Source organism: Strongylocentrotus purpuratus, unplaced genomic scaffold (assembly GCF_000002235.5).
Source record: "Strongylocentrotus purpuratus isolate Spur 01 unplaced genomic scaffold, Spur_5.0 spur5_scaffold_21, whole genome shotgun sequence".
Taxonomy (NCBI): Eukaryota; Metazoa; Echinodermata; class Echinoidea; order Camarodonta; family Strongylocentrotidae; genus Strongylocentrotus; species Strongylocentrotus purpuratus.
Window position 1 is genome coordinate 38890221 of NW_022145607.1, and position 11937 is coordinate 38902157.

Consider the following 11937-nt stretch of genomic DNA (forward strand, 5'->3'; position numbering starts at 1 on the left):
TGCGGTCATGTGTAAATTAACGTCAAATCTAATATTCAGTATGAAAGTTTGACAATATATATTTTAAGCTCTCTTGCTTTATTCATTCGACCAAGCGAACAAAGCGAGTAAAGATGTTGCGAAAATAAAGAGGATATTTTATGGGGGAAGGAAAGGTATAGGACAACAGGTTCAGCGAGCCATTTTAAGTTTAAAAGGATGATACATCCCACGTTACCTCGTTTTTCGAAGGCAATGGTGGCATCGGTATGCCAGGATCTTTTTCGGATTGCTGATGTCTAGTGATTAGACTTCTAATGTCTGGTGATCTAAGAGACCCCTTAGCTTTGTTGTTTTGTATTGTAAATACCCTTTCATTACCATACACGTTATGGACATCCAAGTCACTATCATTTTCTGAATGCAGTTTTAAAGAATGAATGCCAGCGTTAGGTTCCAAGTAAATACCACTAGAGTTACTCCACGAGCTATCAGCTGAACTAGAATAGGACGAATAGTTATCACTAGAGTCGGGAATGTAACTTTGGTTCGTGGAATAGGGGGTTTTGATAGTGACGTTAGGATCGCAGTTACGATAGCTCAACTTATTTATAGATTCGATCTGAGGAACATCGTAAGTATGGTCAACATCGGATGTACTATGATCATCATTCATTTTGACATGGTGATCGTTGTTAAATTCTTTCTTAAAAGAGTTCATGTTTTTCAAATTGTCCCTCTTCAAGCTTTTGTACATCGTGACCGAAATAGCAGCCACTGTGCATAAAACAATAAAGATTATTCCCAAACTAACAAGTATTGCGAACGTAATCATTTTCCACCCATCGTAAATCATCACATCGTCACTTGATTGATAAACATTGGACAAATCTGGAGCATCTTCCCTATGATAAAGTAGAGATGTGGGATATGGCGTATTACGACCAATGCCTCGCTGTGAGACGCTATCTGAAAGAGTAGGGTTCGATGAGGAAAACCCCAGTTGAACCATGTTCTTAAGTGACGGTGGGTGAGTAATGCTTGACTGGCTATACAAAGATGAAACAACCTTTTCTTTGTTCTGCCGTTCTTTTAAACTGTTTCTCAAATTTAGGATAACTTTGTTTGTTAGATTGCACAACGTATTATTTACTACACAGAATATAGAAATATTGAAATCCGTTGTCCGGATTTCCTTTGGTGAATTTACAGTAAATTCAAGGACATTTAGATATGAAAGTATAGGGGAAATAGTATGTATCCGAAAGTTAGGATTATCTCGTTGTATTTCTTGATCACCTACATACCAGTGAAGCTGAAATTCTTGTTGAGTTATGTCGGGTATCGAACAAGAGATTATCCTTTCTTTGCCGTCCAGTTCTGTTTCATTCGCAATGTGGATGGTCACGTTGATTAGGATGTCCTTTGGACAGGATGTGCTCTCACCCCCGGTTTGACTTAATGCTGGGTCTGAGATATTGTTGGGAACGAGTTCTAATTTGGCAATACCCGTACCTTGGAAGAGCCCATTGAGCACAGTGCATTCTACGGAGGCATGACCATTGTTCAAATCGGACAAGTTCAAATGTCTGTTTAAAGAAATGTTAGCTGTCTTTGACTTCGACTCACATCCTGTAAAAACACCCCCTGGTAAACAGGACCAGGAGAAGTTGAATTGGTCAGGATAGCCACGAGCTAGGCATGTTAACTCGACTAAGAGGCCATAGCTTATTTCTGCATTTTGGGGGTGAACAAGAACTGTGGGTGGGTGCGTAACCAATATCGGACCTATAAGGCACGTTAGAAGCCGACCGGGAAAAGCTATTTCACTCGTCACCTCACAAACTATCATCTTCATGTGAAGTTCGTTAGTAATCGGCATGGTATGTGTTAACACTCTTTGGAATGCATCATCACGGTGACGTGGCAAGTATACGTTTGGAACATTAGGTTGCAGTCTCCAATCTATGTCAACAGGTGGATCACCTCTCAGAACTGTACAAAAAGTATGCAGTAATTCACCCTCTTGAAATATCGCTGGATTACGTGGTCCACATTTAAGATCGTTTACATCAGGAAAATGCCATGCTAACTGCACTTTCAATGTTGCTCTTCGTGATGAGAGGCACAAGTTATGTTTTGAATAAACTCTCTCACATGTAATGTACTGGACACTGATGCTCGCTTGCACTGCTATGACAGACAGGACATCATGCGTTTTTTCAAAATATTTCTCATAAACCTTTGTGTTGTTGATATCTGGATAAACGTTCCAATCAATCAAGTCAGAAGAGGGATCGTAGTCGTGGACAACACATGTGAAGTTTACAAACTCTCCTCCACTTGCAATTCTATCCGATGGTTCTATACCGAAGTCATCTGGCGATATCGTACAAGAATGTAATTTCACAATAATAAAACAGCAAATCAGTATTGCAAAGAACATGTTTATCTCCAGAGCTGTTGCCATGTTGATAGTATGCTAGACAGGCTTGACGTTTACACACTAATCTTGTAAGATATTGTTGTTATATCTTTCCGGTCACTCTATTTAAAGATTGAAAAACATTTTATACAAAAATGCAAACGAGTATGGAGAAAAACCCGTATTACATCCTCGCGGTAATCTGAGAAAAGGATGGTCTGATGGTGATTCTTTCAAGGGTGATATTCGATCAGTCAGTTGTCTGTGTATTGTTTCGTTTATAATGATGATGACATGCCAAGTGTGCTGATAGATTAACGTTCAATGACGGAAACAAAACTAGCTCTTTCGTTTTTAAAGCATTGAATAAGTGTGAGTAAATGACAAATGGGGACATATCATACGTGAAATTGAAATCGAAACAAGTCGAGAGAAGATTTCGAAGGTGAGTAATGTTTTTTTATCGTTCAGAATTGGTCGAAGCAGAAACTGATTTCCCTTTCGGACAACCGGCCTATATACGTATATTAAATATCGAAAACATCTTGTTGGCGGGAGAAAAACAACAACTCGTATTCCTCTGCGTAAACAAAATGGAAGTATTTAACAAATCATTAACTACAAGAAAAAAAAGGTTCTCTTTTTAAACTTTAAATTTAATACAAATGCAAAGAATACAATAAAGTATTTTTTGCAAACATAGATACGCCAATAAAATGAAAAATACACTAAAGGGAATTACGAAGTAGTTGGATCATCGAAAAAGTTACAGAAACCTATAGGTAGATGATCGTAAACAAATTTACACAAAAAGGGCACAAAGAAAATATAATGATACAATAATAATAATGATATTGGATTCTTATATAGCGCACGTATCGACCTTGCAAGGTCCTCAAGGCGCTCCAACATTACCCGGCTTATGCTAGGCCGCGGATTTCGACGCTCACATCATAGTGCCGCCGCGGCACTCGAACCGCGGACCTTGGTATCGACAGTCCGGCGACGTATCCACTCATCCACGACACCTCGACAATGGTAATTACACGCGTAAAAAATGCGGTTGTCAAATTCAAAGCTTCTGCATCAGGTGAAGTTCTAGATTATGCTTCAAATTGTTTAGAGATGCACACTGTTTAGATTTTGGTGGTAGTTTAATCCAGATAGTAAGTCCTTGGCATAAAAAGATACCTTTTGAAAATGAAGAATGACCATATATATTACACGCAGGGGCGGCGATTTCTTTTCATGACCGGGGGGATGACGAAATGCGAGGGACGAGGGAGCAGTGGCGGGGGGGGGGCAGAAAAAAATCTGCATCACCACCACTCTTAAATGTTACGCAGGCCCTGGGAACGTGCTTCAAAGTGGGGGGGGGGGGGTCTAAAGTTTTAACGATCAGGTAGATCAAAACAAAGCAAAGTGGAGCGTAAATTGGCGTGGGGTCCAGGGGCAAAACCCCGATGGTGTCTAGGGGCGGAGCCTCATGAAGGTCAGGGGTTTTAGGCATTTAATCACGGTCAGATGAGCATATTTTGATACATTATTTGTGACACTGGCATGCAGGTCACTTATTGGAGTGGGGTCCAGGGCGAGCCCCCAGAAGCTCAGGCGTTTTAGGCATTTAATTACAGTCAGATGAGCAACCAGGGGCCCACATTAGGACCCTTGGTAGGGTCCAGGGGACAGAGCCCCCGGAAGCTCAGGGAAAAATCATGCCATTTCAACAACATTTTGTAATTTACTGGTATCGAATTAGAAATAAACCACGTTTGAATTTCATTTAGGGGAACTGCCCCCCAGCCCCCCTCCCCAATCAGTACGCAAGTGTGAGGGAGCATAGTGAAAGGGAGAGGTGAAGGTGACGGAAGTGACTACCCCCCTCACAAGTATTGTTGTATTAAACAATCACATTCCTTAGCAAAACTATCGTATAACAACAAGCAATATACTTTTTTTCACACGTCAATTTTCTCGGTATTTACTTGTACATTTTGAAGGATATTATGCGAGGGAGCGTAGCTACCAAGTGAGAAGATTTTTGCGTATTTATTTGTCTAAACGCTGCACTCTTGGGCTCTCCAGAGCCTAAAAGTGTGTTGCAGTCTTTAGTCAGTATTATTTTGCTATACACTTTTTTTTGCACTTTTTCAAATTTTGAGGGGGGACGATCCTTCCCCCTAAACAAATTGAGGGAGGGACGTGCCACCCCCCGTCCCCCCGGGATCGCCGCCTCTGATTACACGAATGTGTGCTGAAATCCTGGTATTATATTTATAACTATAATTATTGCTCTGAAATATATTACCAAAGAATTCTTGTAACAAGTTATAATAATATGAATACATAAAAACACAGAGTTCAAAATCATGTAATAATGAAATTGGGAAAGTATTCAATTTAAAGAATAGAGGTCTCCTTGGACTTAAAAAGGGCTTGTGCAAATTATACGAACTGCTATTTTTTTTTTTAAGAGGAGAATACGATTAAATAAATGCGAAATTATTTTCGATAAATAAATGTTGTTTACAAATGCAATCAAGCAAAATAAAACTATTCAAGAATGTCAACCAAAGGGCTTCACACGTCCGTAAAACCGTTGTCATTGATCACAAGGTCTACAGCCCACTAGACCAACAGTTTTTAATGATATTTGTCTGTCGATCTTTGTGGTCGTCGGTCTCATCAACCTTTGAGAACCTTCTTCTCTTCATACATTTGGTCTCACGGACCGTCTGTCTACAGGATTTTCGGTCTGTTGGAATGACCCCGAAGTGGAGGTCCCAGGTTACCAATACAAGGAGTTAAACAAAAGTTTATTACTTCTAAATATTGTGCCTTCTCACACAGGCGCGGATCCAGGATTTCTTAGGGGAGGGGGCCCAACTTTTTTTTTTTTTTGCTCCCGAAAATTTGAAAATCGCGCCTGCCGAAAAGTCGCTCAGTGGGGGGAGGGGGGAGGGGTACAGAGCACATTTTTTTATTTATTTTTTTATTTTATTTTATTTATTTTTTTGCTCCCGAAAATTTGAAAAACGCGCCGGCCAAAAATTCGCTCAGTGGGGGGGGGGGGGGGGGGGGGGGGGGGGGGGGTAGTGAGCACATTTTTTTTTTTTGATCTTCAAAAAAATTTCAATTTGCACCCCCCCCTTGAGCGCCAGGGGGGGGGCCCAACCCCCAAAAAAGGTAAAAATCACGTGATTTTACATGATTTTTTTCTCAAGGGGGGGGGGCCCGGGCCCCCCGGCCCCCCCCCCCCTGGATCCGCCACTGTTCTCACATGTCCTTAATTTTGTCCCTCCACATAATTCCCTCCGAATTCGCGCATGTAAAAAAATGGAAATCAGTTATTAGTGGTAATTTTTTATTCAATTTCAACTATATCACGCCTTTAGATTGCGTTTATGAATATATATTAGTAACAGCTAATTTGATAATAGTTAGAAAAAGGGCCGATAAGGCAAAACACATGCATATTAGTTTTAAAAGTACGTAATTTACAATAACTGTACAGCAGAAAAAATAGTATATGTCAGTACATATTTCCTAACGATACAATATTATACAACGCGTTCAATAATTAACTGGAGATTAGTCATTTGGTTACGATTTCTTTGAAACACAGCCAAATGTGAGCATTAACATTTGAGAAAAAATAAATAAAACTAACTAAGGGGCAAGTAAACTTCGTGACTTCCTAATTTGGATGAATACCTTTTCTATATTTAGCCTTTGTCTTGTTTATCTGATGACCATCTGGCTCATCATGGCCAGCAGCTTTTAAACCGCCATGATCACTTCCTTTAATTTCTGTTGAAGGACTTTGTGTTGGTTCCTTTGAACGACAAAATACAACCACGAATCCTAGCACAAGGACAACTAGATTCAAGCACACTATCATCAATATAAGAGGTGCGTAGATATTTGCTTCATTGGGGTTATAACCGCTTTCTGTATTGTACTCATGTGTGTCGGTATAGTCAGGTATAGGAGTAATCATGTTTTTACCATTTTGGTTTGAAGACGAAACAGATTCAGGGAGACCAGGTGAGCATGGGTTTAGGCCACTAGGTATTTCTGTTTGAGCCATTGGGTCCCAAATATAATCATTACAATTGCATCTCCCTTTAGGTGCTTCAAGTGTAGACGAACAGCAGAAGATGCGAAACGTTTGTTTCATCCATATATGCTGGATCAAAGTGGTTTCGTTCTGTAAGGGCCTTGACCAAGGGGGCACCCGTTCACCACTTTGGTGGCATTCAACTTGACCACGTTCACTACCGACTGGTGCAACGCATTTTAGAAGTGCCCAAATTGTAAAACTGGAATCGATATAATTTGGTTCGAGCCTACATAGTGCCTTTCCAGGGAGACGCTCTACAGTTACCCCTATTTTCTTTGTACGGTCTCTTAATATTACACCATCGTTATACATAGCACATGTAAAAGTGCCTGCATCTTCTCTCCGAACCTCTGCTATGTTCACACGAACTACAATCATGTAATTGGGTACAGGTTCACTTATTGTGACATCAAATCGTTCTGCCTGACTCTCACTTAATCCAGCCCTATCAATTTCACTTGATATTTTAAGTCTGTAGAAAGGGGTTCGGTATCCAATTCTAATCTGAATGTCTACGTCCGGTACATAATCATATTGAAATGATAGATCTGCAGCCTCGCCTTCCTTTAAACTTACCAGGTTTACAGACTCAACTGGTGAAAAGAAGCCTTGAATATACAAAACAATGAATAATTCCAAACAAATATATAACCTCGCCTTTCCCTTGCTCATGTTGGAGGCGTGTTTGCTGCTGAACCCCATATTTCACATAAAAACAATCCCTATTATACAACAATACCTAACGACAAAAACAACAATTATGCTAACTAATATTGAAGGTGAATCTATCACAGAAGAAGTGTTTGATACAGACTTGGTGATTGTACTCTTGGTTGTTTTCTCTTCGTATGCAGTGGTAATAACAATCTTACTATCGTTTACCTCTTTAGACAATCGACTTTTCAACGTAGACTGAGGTTGGTGACTAGTAGAAAGTGCATTAAAATCGTTGCAAGAATCCCAGTTTTGTTGGTAAAGCGAACTTATTGAACAGCATCTAATATCCGCATTCATGGAAAGCACAAAAGTTGCTTCAATGATGTCAACCCCAGTGAGATGCTTTGGAGCATGTACCGACGTTTTCTGCTTGTCCTGTGAAAAGCAAATTATTCCCGATGTTGGGTGGCCGTTTATTGCTTTGCAATACAGAATGGAAAGATTGTAAGATCCAAGATCAAGGTAGGGATTGGGTGGTGTATCAATCCATATACAGTCAGCTGGTTTTGGAGGATGATTTATAAGGAGCAGGTAACTTTGAGAGCTATGAGACTCTTCGCACTGGATACAACAACCATACACGCCTGCGTCGAACTCATGAAGACGATGCAATTCCAAAGTTACTTGAAAAGACTGAAATACACGTGTCGCTTTTAATTGGGATCTTTTTTGTTTCCCAAGTGCATAATTTTCCGACTTTATAAAAGTACCATTTTTGTAGAATATCACATTATCATATTCAACGTGAAATGTGCATTCATTCACATCAGTTGGTACATGTATGTTATAGGACAGAGTGACATTCTTCTGCACGTAAGATGTAATTTCCTGTTGACTGTGTTCTGATCGACATGAATTAACAGCAGCAGTGAAAAGTAAGATGTAGATAAAGTTTCCTGGATTCATGTTTTCATGGTGAATGCTCTTCGGATTAATCTGTGAAGGAGGGAGCATAAACATGTATGTATGACTTTATTGTACTCAACATTTTAAAGCTGTTTATTGGTGTCCTTCACGCATTATCAAGACATGATTACATTGTTCTGAACAATATGAAACATGCGCCTTATTTATTTGAGGAATAATTTGTGCGGAAGAAGAAGAACCTCTTTACAGGTGACCGTTTACTCCTCCCGTATGTGTATTACTTGTTAGGGAGTATAGCATCTGAATAGTAATCTCCTACTTCTAACCAAAGTATAATTTGATTATGTTTTCTACAAGGTGGACAATATGAATATTTTTAAAAAAATGTTATTGTTAAATATATACGAATAAGAAATACTTTAGATGTTCGATCATATATGTATAAACAATTTTTATTCGAGCTATTTTTAAAATTTTAAATAATAACACTGTAACAATTTATATAAATATTGAAGAGTAATCTTACCCCTCTACCTACGGAGGAGAGAAATAGGCCGCACTAAGTTTGTATTGTAGTCACTTGCCGTAGGTACCATACAGCAAACTGTCGCATCAGATCAGACGTCAGCATGCGCATTCTCAAACTTACAACAACATTTGATGGGCGTTTTATCAAGTGGCATGGAACAGGGCAATCAAATAAAAATCGAAAAGAATGGTGGATGACGTACGTGCAAAATTACCCATGATAAGATACTCATGATAGGGTGAAATATGTATATTGATTGGCATAATCAATCTCTGCGACAAATCATACATAGACTTTGACTGACAAGATAAGATCAGATTTCGTCAATAAATTGAAGTGGTCTCTGACCTCTTTCTTATTTCGTTTTCGAGAGGCCCTTAGAAGCACGTTAATAAAAGAGACCTAGGATTGTCCAAAGTTCGATGAGCAGCAAGTTTCTACTTGTTGCCAACATTTACATATTAAAAATGCAAGTTTGCAAAACACTTTACTATATACCGCCAAAACTAGATGTGCGTGAAATATGATGAAATCTGATTTACAGGGTCAAAGGCTCATGATGGCTGTGACGGGTTGAACTGGTAAGAGGGGGGGGGGGGGGTGTACTGTGACTTCAATAATAGTATGATGAGTATTATGAAAGGATTCACATCTTGTAGGTGGAATGAGTTGACTGTCTCAGGGCAATCTCACAGAGGCTTTGGGATTGGGAGAGTTTAGGTGTTTTTTTAGAAGGCCAAAGGTATTAAAACCTTTGAGCATAAATTATTAATATTTTGACCTTTCCAAACGTTAGCCTCTACGAAATAGGTATACGGTCGGAATATATATGTATAAAGGCAAAAGTGGGCCACTAGTGTTATTATTCGGTCGGTGCCGAATATATTTTTCAGCATGACGTTTGACATTAGAGCTTACGCTAAAGTGATTAATCCATTGACACTGATTCACTCTGACAATGTCGGTGCAGTTTTGGCCTTTCTATACATGTAGAACACATATTAAAACAAACCGAACAATTGTGCGATGTTATTTCATCAATGGATACAATCTGAGCTGGTCAAAGGTTATATATCAATTCCATGAAAAAAATTCATGGGTCTTTTAATAGTCCCATTATTGCAATGTCTCAAGAACGATTCGAGCAATGAATTTTCAAACTTTTCAATAATATGCATCGTCATAGTGAGTCAAACTGATTAGATTTGTGGTTAAGAAGGTCAAAGGTCAGCGAGTTAATTTACATGAAATTAAATGGTTTTCTATACTTGTATCCCCATATCAATAACTATTTTAGCTGTGAACTCAAAGTTCATATCAAGTATGTATCACCTTAGGAAAACAAGGGTTGTAGGACACTACCCCCTGGACAATCACGCCGGCCAATTACAAGCGGAACAATCCCCCCCTGGAAAATTTCCCCCTGTGGACTATTACCCTCCGGAAATTACCCTCTAGGACACTGACCCCCGTGCGTGTGTTTATGTGTGGTTTGTAGGGGGGGGGGGTCTCACATGATATTTGGTCTGCTGGCAATTGTCTTTGGGGGCAATTGTCCTAGGGATAATTTTCGGGGGGAATTTCCGGGGGTTAATTGTCCTTATACAGGAGACAAGCTATCATTTATGGATTGTCTGGTCAAAGGTCAACAATCATAAAGATCAATTAAAATGAAATATGGGCTATTTTCTTTTTTTTTAAGTGTATTTAAACAATATTGCAAGACATGATCTTAACTGAATTAAGGCGGAGGCATGTTGGAGACGTTTTATATAGTTCGCTGTGTATAGTCATACGCAATGGTGTAAATACGCTTGGGAAAAAAAGAAAAGAAATAGTAGCCAAAGTTTGATGAACAAGTATACACGTGAGGGGGCAGAGCTACCGAGTGGTAGTCTATCTACCCTTTAAAAATGCAATGCAGTAATACATATTTTACCCTTCACACTAAAATAAGTCAACATTGAAAAGCAATAATATTTACTTTTTTAGGTGGTGCGCACAATAATTGATATCCTGATTTTAGCCGACCGGAAGAAAATGAAAGAGTATTGACCTAATAAAGATGTATTTATTCATTCTTCAGAAATGTGATTTTGTGTTAACGATAACACAAAATCACATTTCTGAAGAATGAATATATGAAATTCCCTTTTTCACTTCAAAATAGCTACTTTCTCGATTGCAATATTTCCCTATGATGTATAAACTCCATGTGCGAAGTCACACAATCAAATAAATGGTAGCCTCTGGTAGGCCTATACATTATATTTTGCCAGGTCTTGTGACGTACAATGTAGTCCAAAAGGTGGGTAAGGATTGCACCTTTGAATATTAGAGAATATATATTTCGGGGAAATTGCCACTGAGGGTTTCTTCCCCCCTCTCCACCCCTCACTGTCTGTGTCTCTCTGTCTCTCTGCCCCTCCATCTCTCTCTCTTTGTCTCTATCCTGTCCCTGTCTTTGTCTCTATCTCTCTGTCTGTCTATCCGTCTGACTTTCTCTCTCTCCCTCATCCTCTCTGTCTCTCACTATCTCTCTATTTATTTCTCTCTCTTTCCATTACAGTTAGATTGAATGGTAGATAATTAGGGCAACACGGGCAACACGTAAAATAAAGACTCCAAGACTTTAGGAGGTAGCTGTAATCACCGATGTTTATTGGAGCAACGCTTCATTATTATAACATCTTCATGGGTTGTACAGCGAAGAAACTGCAACGAAATCGTATTCAAGATTTTGAAATATACATGTATATGAATGCAGATCAATAAGAACAATTTTTTTTAATTTTTTTTTTTTACATAGTTTAACATAATCAGTATGATAATGCATAGTATAATTTACATTGCTTCTTCAGTTGTTAAATGGGTACCCGGTAGGATGCGAAAGTGATTGTCGTTTGCTCAGCAATGTGAGCGTTTGTAAAATGGCACCTGGCTGGAAAGCTTCACAGGGAGTGGCAAATGTAAATGTACATACATTCTGTGCTGGCAATCCGATGATCGCGGTACTATCTATCAAGCGCTTAGAGAAATTTCGCATGTATTAAGCGCTATATGAAACCAGAATGATAATACTGTAAAATTAAAGGAGAATAATAAAGCCGTTAAAGCAACTCATGAATTTCATGACTGATTTTTTTTTCTTTATACTAATCTTCTTTCAAATATATATTTTTTAAACACCGAGACATGTTCGAAACGTTCGTTGTAATACTTTTCTATCTAATTTAGTGAATTGTTCTGTTGAGGTTGCAGGTGCTGTTTTGTTCATTTTATCCCTCTACAGTGTTT

General features: G+C 38.9%; 1 protein-coding gene across 1 annotated transcript; it reads right to left on the reverse strand.

Moving 5' to 3' along the window:
- Window positions 1–6599: 6599 nt before the first annotated feature.
- Window positions 6600–8767, reverse strand: LOC115928319. The gene is made up of 2 exons (XM_030995443.1): window positions 8638–8767; window positions 6600–8180 (listed from the first exon to the last, which is right to left on the reverse strand). Exon 2 carries the CDS (start codon window positions 8148–8150, stop codon window positions 7233–7235), a length of 918 nt encoding a protein of 305 aa, XP_030851303.1. The 5' UTR covers window positions 8151–8180; window positions 8638–8767; the 3' UTR covers window positions 6600–7232.
- Between the last annotated feature and the right edge of the window lie 3170 nt (window positions 8768–11937).

Excerpts from the sequence above, each read along its gene's own strand:
- LOC115928319 (XM_030995443.1), bottom strand. The coding sequence starts at position 8,150 with ATGAATCCAGGAAACTTTATCTACATCTTACTTTTCACTGCTGCTGTT.